The sequence below is a fragment of the Micromys minutus genome (assembly GCF_963924665.1).
Source record: "Micromys minutus genome assembly, chromosome: 10".
NCBI lineage: Eukaryota > Metazoa > Chordata > Mammalia > Rodentia > Muridae > Micromys > Micromys minutus.
This window is the reverse complement of record NC_137979.1, coordinates 66150129-66164243: the sequence shown is the minus strand read 5'-3', so window position 1 is coordinate 66164243 and position 14115 is coordinate 66150129. Positions and strand designations below refer to the sequence as shown.

The 14115-nt window shown below is 45.3% G+C and overlaps 2 protein-coding genes across 2 annotated transcripts; both read right to left on the bottom strand.

Moving 5' to 3' along the window:
* Nucleotides 1-4634: 4634 nt before the first annotated feature.
* LOC308425275 (testis-expressed protein 19.1-like) lies at nt 4635-5657 on the bottom strand (the record flags this gene model as incomplete). The annotated part of the gene is made up of 1 exon (XM_080922488.1): nt 4635-5657. One exon carries the CDS (start codon nt 5655-5657, stop codon nt 4635-4637), a length of 1023 nt encoding a protein of 340 aa, XP_080778614.1.
* A 5130-nt stretch (nt 5658-10787) lies between these two features.
* Nucleotides 10788-10994, bottom strand: LOC308425634 (protein transport protein Sec61 subunit gamma-like; the record flags this gene model as incomplete). The annotated part of the gene is made up of 1 exon (XM_080923044.1): nt 10788-10994. One exon carries the CDS (start codon nt 10992-10994, stop codon nt 10788-10790), a length of 207 nt encoding a protein of 68 aa, XP_080779170.1.
* Nucleotides 10995-14115: the final 3121 nt, after the last annotated feature.

The following is a 14115-nucleotide window of genomic DNA, read 5'->3' as shown; positions in this document are numbered from 1 at the left end:
TAAAAGAGGAATAGTAACTCTTGAAGTGGAAACTTTCGAGTTCTTTGGAAAGTTTGATGGTGTTTTGCTGGGGCAAACATGTTGAAGGAACGTTTCATCAAAGTGGACACAGGTGTGAAAGACTAAGGCCGACTCGTGAAGGAATCTCACTGAAACACAGGAGAGAATGTTCTGCTTAAGCCCACACGTGAAAGGACACGTGATGAAAGATTCTTTGCTAACAACACACATGTATTGGTCCACCTGACATTGCACAAGTTGAGCTGCATTTGTCAGGATACACACCAAAAAAACTTCTGGTGGTGTACAGTTTCTTGCCTCTTCTAAGGACTCAGGCTGATTGGATGCACTTGCTGAGGCAAGACCTGTGCTGAGAGGCAAGACATGAGATGTTCGGGAGGTATATACAGAACTCCACAGACTGACAGAGACAGAGCTTGGCTGGCTGGTACAGCTAGCTGTGCAACGCTTGTGGGTCTCCAGTCTTCACTGATCTTCACTTCCCTGAGGGAGGCACAGCCTAGAACTTCTCCTGGTGTTCCTGTTGGTCCCTCCTGATGACTTGAGCAGAGGCTAAGTCCTGGCTGTCTGCTAGGTCATGCCACCGCTGTTGCTAACATAACACTACCGACCTGGACTGCTGGTGTATACACGAGGTGTTTGCAAGTGGATCGAGCTGCCACTGCCTGCTGACCTGAGAACTGAACTGCCAGTTTCCAGACATCATAGACAGAAGTTGCTCCAAAGAACCTTCCTAAACATGTCCACTCCAAAGAACCTTCCTAAACAGGTCCACTTCCCTCCCCATCTCCCACCCCCACCCTGTATCCTTTCTTTCCTACTACCTCTGGTGGGTGGTAAGTTACAAGGAAGGTTAAAACTTTTAAGAACCAGGGCTGGAGAGATGGCTCAGCAGTTAAAAACACCGACTGCTCTTCCAGTTCCTGAGTTCAATTCCCAGCAACCACATGGTGGCTCACAACCATCTGTAATGGGATCCAATGCCCTCTTCTGGTGTGTCTGAAGACAGCTACAGTGTACTCATGTACATAAAATAAATAAATAAAATATTTTTAAAAGTTTAAGAACCATCATCAAAAATAGCATTTGAAAAAAATTAAGGGTCCAAACTTTTTTTCTGCTGTTCATTATTACTTGTTTAATTGATCTTTGGAAGACAGGTGGCCCAGCCAAAGCTACCAGGGCTGCAAGGGCCCTGGCTCTGACTCCTGAAACTTCGGTAACAGCTACTGAGGATGGACTGTTCTGGTGCCCCAATACCTGACTATACTTCTTGTTTCTGTTTAGCTCCAGTGGCCCAGTCCCCTGCAGATTCATGACCAGGCAGCATTGTCTGATAAAAATTAGAACTCCATTAAATTTGAATTTCAAGTCAACAAAAAATAATTTTTTTAATGTTTGGAACAACAGATCATATTATCCTGACAGAGCTTTGACTGCAGGGATCATAGGACTGTGGAGGCACAGAGGCCAGCATTTCCAGAGGCAGTAGATATATGACCGCTCTTAGATGTGCATCTGGTTTGGTTTTCCACACAGGCGCTCTGGGGCAAGGTTGGTGATTCCTTATCTGGCCAGCACTGGAGAAGTGCAACATTTGATTGAGTTGGGGTGACGTGTATACAACAGAATGTTTTGATATAAAAAATTCAGTGGCACTTAATGAGTTCCCAGTGTGCACAGCCAACCCCACTACACCTGATTCTAGAACATTTCTGTCACTATAGAAAACACCTATACCCATTCAGCCATCTCTCCCAGCCCCTGGTTTCTTCTCCACCTACTGTCCTTAAGTACTGGTATTCTCTGAATGTCTTATATAAACATGACCACACAGCATGTGCTTTCAACAGTCCTTTCACTTACTTGATGTTCTGGGGGTCTGACCATGCTGTAAGAACAAACCCCTGATGCTTTTTTGTCACTAATATTTCTGTGCATGGATCTCCACAATTTATCTGCTCATGCTTATTGGGATTTAACTCCTAATGCTTACTATTGTGAGCAATGTTGCCAAGACTGTCAACATACCTGTGCATAATTCTTCTAGAGCTTACTCTGGGTCAGATTTTTTCTTTATTTTTAGATGAAAAGAACTGAGGAGCCAGTACAAGCTCGATACTGAACAGAATTGATGATCTCCTGGATGGCCTCGGATGCCCCCTACCCCAACCCCAGAATATCACATTATGGTGAGATTATCTAAAAGTCTGGAAGAACCAGTGAAATGGCTCAATGGGTAAAGATTTGCTTCCCACATGGTGGAAGGACAGACTAACCCTATGTGTTGAGTGCCATTTCTTTTTTTCACGTCAAATACTTTTGTGCGGATGTTACCTCAACTTCATGTATGCTGTGGTGTGGCATACTCACACCCATACCTCCACGAACCCCCACAATAAATAAATGTAGCTATTCTTTTAAAATCCTGAAGGCTGGCGAGATGGCTCAGCTTACTGAGCAGCCATAAATACTGGTTTGGGTCGTAGCACCCGTGCAACACAGCACATGTCTAACTCCTGCCAGCACCTCCAGTTTTGAGGGGACAGGTGAATACAGGCACATGCCTGGGTCTTGGCTTCCAGCCAAGTTGAGAAAAACATAAGATCTAGGATCTACAGATCCTGCTTCAGGGACAGGCAGGGAGTGCTACAGGATACCTGGTACCTTGTTCTGGGATTTGTGTACACATATAGTCAGAGACACAAATCCATCAGAAAAACAAACAAAAAACCCACCCCACTTTTTATTTTAAAAAGTCTGTAAAAGCTAGGCCCTGGTGTCTCACACCTTTAATCCCAACACTGGGGAGGCAGAGGCAGGCAGATTTCTGTGAGTCCGAAGCCAGCATGATCTACAGAGTGAGTTCCAGGACAGCCAAGGCTGTCCAGGGAAACCCTGTCTCCTCAAAAAAAGAAAAGAAAAGAAAAGAAAAAAAGCTTGTACAGAGATGGCTTGATAGGTAAAGCCCCTTGCTCATGAACCAAATGCCCAGAAGAGAGCCGACTCCCAAATGTCCTCCACCTATACACAATGGCATGTGTGTACCCACACTCTCAAACACAAACAGTAAATAAAAGTTAAATAATAAAACAACAACAAAATGTTTGCTGGGATCGACTGCTTAACCAGGAAGGAGAGAGAAGAGGTACCACAGAAAGGACAAACCCACTTTGTTAGGGAGGAGAGTTACGTTATCCATCAAACTGCTAGTCCACTGAAGGAGACAAAACACCAAGGCTGTCTCCTGTGTTCACACAACCTGTGGTTCCATCTCTCTAGGGATGTACATCAGAACCCTAACTGACTTAAGGATTATGGCACCTCTGGAACACATAAAAAAAAAAAAAAAAGACAGGTAAGAGAGCAATGCTTGAGGTGAGGGTATGACAAATCCCTGTAATCCCCATATTCAGTAGTCTGATGCAGGAGGCTAGCCTGGACTACATAGTAAGACAAAGGAAGCCTATAATCAGATCCTATCATGTGGTTAACTGACTGGCAAGATGACCCCAGGATCGGAACCTGTGTCTTTATCAATGGAACAACTTAAATCACCAGAAGGTGATCCTAGCCAGGAACACTCACAGAGCTTCACATATTTCTAGATGGGCCACTGATGAGGCACACAGTACTTTACCCTGTTCTGTTTCCTTCCATCTGTGCAGGTGCTTAGGTGTGACTTTGTCTCATACTAGTAGATCAGACATATAGATTGGTCCACAGATCCCTTCCAACTTCTAGGATACATACTTGTGTCAACTAGATGACATACAACTTCAACACAGGGCTCTTTCTTATTTTAAACCCTTGTGCACTTGATGGTTATGAAAACTGTTATAGTAGATACTCCAGACTCCCCACATGGCTCAGAAAGAGCAAAACCCACTGTGCCATGTTCCCAGCTCTGTGAGACTACAGGCCCACAAACCTGAGGCCGGAAGTGGGGAGGTTACTCCATCAAGACCCACTTAGAAAATTGCACAGGGCCTCTAATAAACACTGAAAACTGAGGCTACAAAGCTGGCCCAGTGGTTAAAAGCACTGGTTACTCTTCTAGAGGATTCACACTCAATTTCCAGCACCCATATAGTGGTTCAAAACTGTAACTTTGGCTTCAGGAGGTCTGATGCCCTCTACTGGCTGCTGCAAGTATCTGGTATGAAGACAGTATTGCAGAGGCAAAACCATACACAATAAAACAGTAAGATTTAAAACACCAACTTTATTCAACAAAAACCCTCAAAGGGAGTACGAGTAAAAAAGAGCATAAACACTCTAAACAGTTAAATCTAAAATTAGTACCTTGACCCCTAAGACATTAAGTATGTAACATGTCAAATCAACCAGTGCCTCAAAATCCATACATGCCCTCACAAAACCCACTACACAACACTCCACCTAAACGTACAGCTAGGCCTTACCTCTCAAACACTAAACACTGACATGAACATGTCAGTCTTCCCTCGGAGGTTCATAAGCTCCCAGGCTATTCAAGATGCTCCCCTCAAACCCTAGATCAACTGTTCCCCTGATGCTCAGAACCTCTTGTTCTTCACAGTCCTTAGGGCCCTGAGGGATGCTTGAGCTTAGGATCAGGAGAGGGGGGAACATCAATGGTGGAAGAATTGAACACAGTGGTGGTCAATAGAACAAACAGTAGCTTCTGTGATTAACATCCTCTCCCCTGAGTCCCAGCTCCAGGTCTCTGGCATGCTACTTTGCCAGGGCAAGAAGGAGCCTAACCAAAAGCCTTTCTTCCTCAGGTAGCAAGCAGCAGGCACTAACTCCATTCCAAGTTCAGAAGCCTTCAGGATGCTCAGTCTCCAGAGGCACTGGTTCTGATGGTACAGCCTGTGCTGTCCAACTAACCTCTTAAAATGGGCCACCCACATCTCACCAGGGTTTAGCAACACCTGCCAGTGCTGGACCTGAGTCCTTACAGCCCAGCGGACATGCATTGACATCAGGTGGCACATAAAGTGGACACTATTCAACAGGAGGACAAACTTCTGGTTTTGCAACCAGGACTGTGCTGCCTGGTCCAAGGGCCAGGAGGATCTCAATTCCAACAATACAGGTTGCCCAGGAGACGGCATCATATCGATAACATCCCACCAGGACAGAGGAGGGATTAGCTGGTGGGAGCAGGGAAACAGACCATCAAATCTCCAGGGAAGGGCCTGGGTCCACTCAACAGCCTCAAGGCCAAGATCAAGAGGTACAACTTCCTGAGGCAAGGGCTCAGTGGGCACATAAAAGTATAGTACTCCCTGTGCCCATAAAGGGGTTGGTACCAGGACCCCAGACCCTCCATAGTTAGAGACACTGTGTGTCACAGAATGGGGCCCCAACCCCCACCATGCATCCTCTTCAGACCCTGACTCCTGCCCAGAATCTGATTCTGACTCTGAGGACTCTGACAAGTCTTCCATGACCTCCATTTTCTCTTCTTCTTCTTCTTCTTCCTCTTCCCAGTCTCCCATCTCCAGGTAGAATTTATTCAATAGGAAAGCTGCCTTGAAGCAAGCAAAACACATCTCCATCTGTTCCCCATGGACAAGCTGGTACAGCCAGGCTCCATAGAGGCAGGACATGCCCCTGGCCCCATGGCGAACACTGACTGGGGGACACATGGCCAAGAAGTCTGTCTGCAGCCAAGACACACAGAGGAAGACTTGCTCGGTGGTCTCAGGAGGTCAGGTCAACACGACCGTAGATGCTAGAAATAGGTGGAAAAGCTGAGAATCAGAGAAACGGGAGAAAACGGGGCACAGTGGGAGGTCTAGGGAGTTTGGGGCTCAGGGCACGAGAACTGGGTGCGAATTCAATGGATACCTCTCAGGAGAAGTAGACAGACTTGAGAGCTTCCAGAAAGTTCTTCAGCTTCACACTCGCTCCAATATCTGGGGAGTGAGAAAGACAAAGGAAAGGAGGCTTGGCTCCCCCTGCTGGGCACGCTGCTGGGACCACTGAGGAGAGGGGGCTTGGGGCTCTGACCCGCGCCCTCCCGGGGCTCCTTGCTACCTAGTACAGGCTGGGGTGCCTTCGCCACACCCACAACTTCAGACGTCTCCTCAGGGTTCAAGGCCCCAACCTCACACTTGAGGCCGGCTACCAACCAAAGGAGGCCGGGAAGCCTCAGCCAGGGCCTCCTCTCTGCCCAGCATGTGCGCCCAGTCCCAGCCGCCCGGCTCGGCCTCCCGTCCTTACCTCCCTGACTGGGCTCCGGGTAACCGACGCTGAAGGAAGGCTCTCCTGGCTGAGCACGAACACGGAGAGCCGGGAAACGCGGCCTTATGAAAGGCCAACACCCATGATGCTCCAGCTCATTTACATATCTCCCATGAGGCCCCCAAACCGCACGAAGCGCAGGCGCTGCTGAGTCACTCTGGCCCCAGGCGCACATGCGGCCTGGCGTCCCCTCCAGCACGCATGCGCCGCTCCTCTGCCCGCCCCCAGCGCCCCGTGCTTCCTGTGTGCTCTTGTGGTGCCCGAGGCCCCAGATCCCTGTTCCTTCGAGGGACTCGACGGCCCGGATCTGAGCCCGCGGCATGATCCCTTCTTCCCTGACTCTTCAGGAGAAGTTCTTTAAAACTTGGGAAACTGCTCACTCTGCCCTCAAGGGCTTTTCTGCACAGTTCCTCCTCTCTGGGTCTTTCTCTTCCTAAACAGACTAAATTCTTTGTAGGGGTTGAAGAGATGGCTCAGAGGTTAAGAACACTGACTGCTCTTCCAGAGGTCCCGAGTTCAAATCCCAGCAACCACATGGTGCCTTACAACCATCTGTAATGGGGTTCGATTCCCTCTTCAGGTGTGTCTGAAGAGAGCAACAGAGTACTCATTTAAAATAAATAAATTCTTAAAAAGACAAAACAAAAGAAGAATTCTTTGAAAAGTTTATCCTTAGAGGAGTCCGGGACTCAGAGGGAAAAAAGAAAAAAACCAAGCAGAAGATACAAGGTTTCCAACCCTCGGGAGCTCAGCCTTGACCACAGAGAGAGAAATGTATTTGTTAAAATCAGCCAGCAGCACCGAGGGTGTTATCACCTCAAGTCGCGCTTGCAGTCCACTCTGGACATCCCATGGGGTTGGATACCGATGTGGTGACAGGGCCACGTGGAGCACTTTTCCTCTCTACAGATCTCTGGGCTGCCTTTGGCATCCTTCTCTCAGAAGTAGTTCTCCTCTGGCCTGGGCAGAAACCATTACAGGGTCATGTAGAGTTCACTAAGGCTTGTAAAAACAAAAAGTCCTCTGATAATCTTTGGACAAAAGGTGCACCTTGGAGTGCGAGGCTACTAGCTATGACCCCTCACATCTTTTTTTTTTTTTTTTTTTTTTTTTTTTTTTTTAAGGTATTTTTCTGTCATTGGCTATCTATTTGATTGACAGACATTTTGCTCATAGCAGCTAGAATCCAATAGGGAGTGAAATTGCCCACCCCCAGCATATTCATTTATTTACAGGAAAATTAACATTGTTGGGAACAAGCAAAAGGAACATATTCTAAGAACTATCATTTCATTTTCAGACTCCAGTTAATCACAGGGAGAGACTAAATTCAAGGTCCCAGGCTCTAGGGTCCCTATAGCTGAGCAGCTTCTGTTGTAAACAGTTGTCTGAACCCAGACGTCTCAGGAACAATTTGTAAGGAGACAGTTGTCTGAGTTCAGCCATCTCAGGGACAACCTCTTAATGTTTTCTTAATTGTCTGTTAACTGGTAAAGGATATAGAAATTGCTGTTATCTAAACCAAGGTGCCTAAGTTGTATAAAAATATACAATTGCCTGTTATATTCTAATTAACTACATGCAGCTCCTTTGTCTCCCTTACCACTCTGAGCTCTGGAACTAATGTCTAGAAGAATGCATTAAGTATCCTGAAGCCAGGTGCCCTGGATATGACCCAGTCTCCTACAGGTACTCCTTCATTAACCCATCATGCCAAAATAGAATTATATAACACTGTAGGTCACCCAGCTGCCCTCTCCCCCTTCCCGCTTTGGGTTCCCATACATTAAAAAAGTACAATCTCCCTCCCAGGACTCCATTTCTTCCTAAGTGCCCAGGAAGGCACTTAGGAAATAAAGCTTTCATTTCTAAGCTTCGGTATCTGAAGTGAGTTTTCTTGTCTTCTACCTCCAACCCAATAAACATTATAAGCAGAGCTTACAGTAGGGACTTGACAAGTCTGTCATTAACGGAAGGTTTTTCGTGGTTTGTTTTTGTTTGACAATGTTTAACATCCGGCCCAGTTCTTCAGGGAGCGATAGACTTCTATTATATGTGTTGTCACCCTAAGTTCACAGTTTGCAGTGTTAATTTTCTTTCTTTTTAAAGATTTATTTATTTTATTTATATGAGTACACTGTAGCTGTCTTCTGACACACCAGAAGAGGGCATCAGATCCCATTACAGATGGTTGTGAGCCACCATGTGATTGCTGGGAATTGAACTCAGGAACTCTGGAAGGGCAGTCAGTGCTCTTAACCACTGAGCTACCTCTCCAGTCCATTAATTTTCTTCATACTCTATTCATTTTTAGATTTTTTAAAAAGATAAGCTCTTTAGAGGCTGGATACATTATGTAGATCTTGAACTCCCGCTTCCCTTGCCTCCTTCTCTTTAGTCTTGGTATTATAAACACACACCACTATGCCCAGTTATTTAGTGCCAAGAATGAACTCAGAATGTTATGCACACTAGATAAACTCTCTACCAGCTAAACTAAACCCTGGCCCCTCATTCTTAGATATTTTTGTTAACTTGCTTCCTGTTTTAGTTTGCCTGGTTGTAAAAACAAAATACCAAAGCTTGGCAGCCTAAAGGACAGAGATGCATCTTTACAACTCTGCTGGATGGAAATCCAAGGGCAGGATGCTGTGAGACAGGTCAGAGGAACCAGCCTGCCCTGGGGCACTGGGGTAGGATTAAACATTACCAAACACTGGTCAATACTAGTAAGTATTGTTAGTCACTGTTAAAATTGTTGTATGCCGAGCTTTGGGGGAGGGTGTTTGTTATGGTATTGGGTGTTAAATGTTTTCTATAAGCAGCTTAAACTGCCAAAAGCTGCAGGCATTTGATTGGTCCCTCCCTTGGGTGTAAGTATCTCATGGCTAAGTAAGACTACAGTGATTTCCATACTTTGGTCTGTCATGGGCTCCCCATATAGGGTGCATAGATATGTGTACAGGGTCTCCCCAGGAAAAGTTTTGTCCCACAACAGGCTCCAGATGTATCCTTGGTAGGAATGGGGTGTGCTGGACCCCCTTCCCACAATTCCACAGCTCTATTCCTCCCTTTGTGCTGTTTGTGCCTTGAGGGTCAGCCACACACCTTCCTTCTAGCTGCTGGTATGTGGGACACCTAGCAGTGAGGTCTAGGCAGTTTATTCTATGACCTCAAAAAGGCAGGTGCCTCAACAGAAATTAAAAACAAAAGGCAAAGCACAGAGTTTATAACCCTGCACGTGGGTCTCTTCCCCACTTTCCTCACTGGCTGAGACACAAGGAAGCTACGGTCTTAACACCTTATCTGCAATTTACGTTTGATTTCTTTCAATAAAGACCACCGGTGGGTTTATCTCTATAGTTTCTGTCGTGTTGATTTGAAGTGTTTTCACGTGCGTAGCCTTCTTACCTCTGCAGGTTGTCAGACAAGCGTCTGTTAGTACTTTTTACATACTGTTTTCATGATTTAAAAAATAATGTTTATTTTATTTGTGTGGGTGTTTTGTCTGCACCCATCTGTGCACTCAGTGCCTGTGGAGGCCAGAAGAGGAAGGACATTGGATGCCTGGAAGAGTGGCGGACAGCTGTGAGCCATCATGGGGATGCTGGGGATTGAACCCAGGGCCTCTGGAAGAGCAGCCAGTGCCCTTGAGTGCTGAACCATCTGTTCAGTCCAGTAGTTTTCTATTCTACTTTCTAGTTTGATAGAGGAGCTAGGGTAGCAGGCATTAGCAGAGGAGCAGGCAGCAGCTCCCATGTTTCCTGTCACCAAAGCTGGATTTAAGGTGACTCAGACAACCAATGGGAATAAACCTTTTTTAAAAAAAAGATTTACTTCTGTTATTTTCAATTGTGGTGTGTGCACACAAGTGCATGTGCTTGTATATTGCTTGTGTGGGATATGTGCATGAGTGTTGTATCCTGGGAAGCCAGAGGCCTGGAATTACAGGCAATTGTGAACTGCCATGTGGGTTCTGAGAATCAAACTTGGGTCCTCTGGAAGAGCAGCAAGTGTTTTTAACCACGGAGCCATTCCCTGCCTGAAAATGGACCTTTTTTTTTTTGGTTTTTTAAAGATATATTTATTTATTTTATGTATATGAGTGCACTGTAGCTGTCCTCAGACACACCAGAAGAGGGTGCCAGATCTTATTACAGATGGTTGTGAGCTACCATGTGGTTGCTGGGAACTGAACTCAGGACCTCTGGAAGAGGAGTCAGTGCTCTTAACTGCTGAGCCATCTCTCTAGCCCAAAAATGGACCTTTTTTTCTTTTTAATTAAAAATTTTTTTTCTTGAGACAGTGTTTCTATGTGTAGCTCTGGCTGTCCTGAAACTCCATCCATAGACCAGAACAACCTCAAACTCAGTGATTTGCCTGCTTCTGCCTTATGAATGCTGGTATTAAAGGTGTCTGCCACCACTGCCTGACTAAATTTTATTTTATTTTATTTTATTTTCCAGGCAACATTTTACTTCATGAACTTCTCACCCCCTCATTGGTTCACTAGACCCAGGATGAAAAAGGACTCAGCCTCCCACAAAAATGTTATTGATAGGGATGTGGATCAGTTTCACAAAGAAGCCAATGAGTCCCATGATAGCAAATTCTATCGCTGTGGCCTGGGCGATCTTCTGGAATTCTTTTCTATCAGGTTTGGTACATCTTTTAACCAGATGAATTGAGTCCTTTACAAATTGTTGACTTGGCTCAACAAACTGCATCACCTGATCCATGTTTGTGGGATGGTGGTTTGAGAGGGTAGAGACACATTGCTATATTTTATCTTATGTGTATGAGTGTTCTGACTTTACATATGTCAGTGTCACGTGACAAGGTGAGCCAGAAGAGAGGGTAGGATCCCTAGAATTGGAGTTCCACAGTTATAAACCACTGTGTGGATGTTGGATATAGAGTTCAGGTTCTCTGGAAGAGCAACAAGTGTTTCAAACTGCTGAGCCATCTCTCCAGCCTGTTTACTATTTTTATTATTAATTCTATTATATATGTATAGGTATATTACTGGTCTCATTTTTCATATTTGTTTTAACTTCCTAAATTAGATCTAAAGTTTCAGGATGGGGGTGACACATGCTTTTGATCTTAGGACCTGAACAATGAGATAGGAAGATCTCTGTGAGTTCAAGACCAGCCTGATCTACATAATCCCAAGCCAGCAAGACACAGTAAGACAAAAAATAAATAGATAGATAGATAAATAAATAAATAAATAAATAACCAACTGGTCTAATTTTTTGATATTATTAGTTTAACCTCTGTTGATTATAATGGATACAAAATGAATCCAATCCATGTTTTCATCACTGAGACACTGTATGGACACTGTTGTCTGAGTCCAGCCATTTTAAGGATAGCTTCTCCATCTTGCTGGCAAGCTCAAACTCAATTCATGTACCCAGACCCTGGAACCAACTCCTATCCTGTTATTCCAGATGTTTCTGGTTTGTCTCTTAACCAGTAAAGAATATAAAAAAGAAAGAAGTTGACTATTATCTAAACTAAGGCTTACAAGTTGTAAATGTATATAAGCGGTTGTCTGTCATCACCTAACCAACAGGCTCTGAGCCAGGATCTTGAAACCAGGTGCCCAGATAAGGCTCAGACACCAATGATTATGGGCAGCTCCTGGTTGCTATTTCTGCAGTTTATCAAGTGGTTGTGAGCAAAGAGGCAACAAGAAGAAATTGGAAGACTGGGCTTGTCCCAAGGAACTTGATACCCCTAATTAGCAGGAAGTAATCTAAATAAGTCTATGCCCCCTTTGCCCTCTAACCTTTCTCTCCTGTCTAGTGTTGGGGGTTGGAAGGGATTAGGGTGGAATAAGGGTTGGAAGGGTGGTAGATATAAGGACCCAATTAAGAATCACGCTCCTCTGAATAGGTTATTGAGCTCTGTTCCAATTCCCTGGGCTAGAAGTTGGAGAAGAGGCATTCCTATAACAGGGGAACACAGACATAGCTTTCAACATGGAAATATCTAGTGTTCTACCAGGTCACAGCTGTCCCTGACATGTAAGACATAACCCAGTTGGTGCTGGCAGAGTCACTTGCTTAGAATAGAAAAGCTCCTCAGGTGACCCCTTCTAACTCTTTAGAACTGCCATTGTGAGAATTTAATGTGACCCCCATTAGGGTTAGAGCTGAGCCTGGAAAGCCAACAAGGAAGGGTGTTTGGTGAACTCAGGCATTCATCCAGAAACCGCTGACTAGCTGACTCCAGATAACTGGGGGGGGGGGGGGGGGGCTTGATTGGAACCTGCTAATTGGGGTCTGGGCCTCCTCCTAGTCTGGGAGGGTGAGGTGCCTCCCTATGATTTTAACCTTTTGCTTCTGAGTATGCCCTAGCTCAGTCAGACCCAGATGTACCGCAGATGTGTCCAGTAACTTAGGCCAGCACCCAGGCTTTCTGAGCTAGCAGATGTGCCTGCAACAGGCTGGGAAATTTAGGTACCTGTGGCTATTCTGTCTCTCACCTGGAGGATCCTACACAAGTCACTCTCCTGCTAGGGATTCTGAATGCTAATTCACTGGTGTTTGCAGTTGACAGCCACTGAGCTAGATGCAGAAACCTGCACATAGCTAGCTAGCCCTGGTGCAAAACCCAAGCAAGGTACATGGTCAGGTTGTGTCTGTTGCAGGGAGACTGTGTTTCTCTTCATTGGGCCTTAGGTGTCTCATCGTACAATTTTTTAGTTTACTAAAATATTTTACATGAGAGATATTTTCTGTAGCCTCAGCTGGACTTCAAACCATATCTGTTTCTTTTTCCATTTTAGGTAATTCAAGTTTTCACAGGAGCAGTATGCAAGCTGCCAGGAGAGCCTACCCTACCCAAGTTAGAAAAGAAATTTCAGCAGGACTGCTTTTTTAAATCTAACAGTCAGCAGTTGGGAGGTAGAGTCGGGGGGATCAAATTTTCAGGGTTCTTTGTGCACACTTATACATAAAAATAACAAATAAATAAATTATACTTAAGTTTCTAGCTAGCCTAAGCACTTAGCAGGTTTGAAACCAGCTTGGATTATATGAGATCCTGTGGGGAAACACATACACAAGCAAATAATCAAAACACAGTACTTAGAAATATTTTTATTACTAGATAGTATAGTATAAAAGACCAGCAGAACCAAAAATGCATGAGAGCTAATAGGTAAGGCAGTAAATGTCCGACCTCTCACACCAGCCAAGATCCAGAGAGGCAGTACACAGGGGTAAGGTCAGTGCTCAGCCACACCAGGAGAATGGTTGGATTAATTACCTCTGGTTCTGGCTGCCATCTCCCAGCCCAAAAGGAACCTGTGTGGAGAGGTGGGTTGTTCAGTAAAGCGCATTCTGATGAATTCAGAAGAAAAAGTAGATTTGGCCTCTACCCCACCAGAAAAACCTAATTAAATCCAAGTGGACCAAACACATAAATAAGCAAAACGCAGCTGGCAGAATGCTGCGGACAGCAGGAACCAGAACTGTTTCAGTCAGGGTGGGAAGCTGAGCCCCTCCTGTGAAAGCCATATCAGTAAACAAGAAGGTTCTGATGGGTGTGGCCCTGCCTAATGTTAACTCCTGCAAGAAATCTCCTCCCGCATGCGCACATCTATGGGAAGCGGGAGGCACGGAGCAGATGTGGCTTTGGCAGCTGGAGAAGTGCACACTTCAGAAGAGATGGGACAAGCAGAGGCACTTGGGCTTTGCCAAGCGTAAGCACTTGATACTCGGCTCCTGGAAATGCCATCAGATCTTGGAAGGATTCTTAGCCATAGAGGGTGTGGAATGGATGACAGTCAGAAGCTGTGAGAGCCGCAGCCCTTTGCTGGACAGTAAGATGATGCCCAGTATCTCC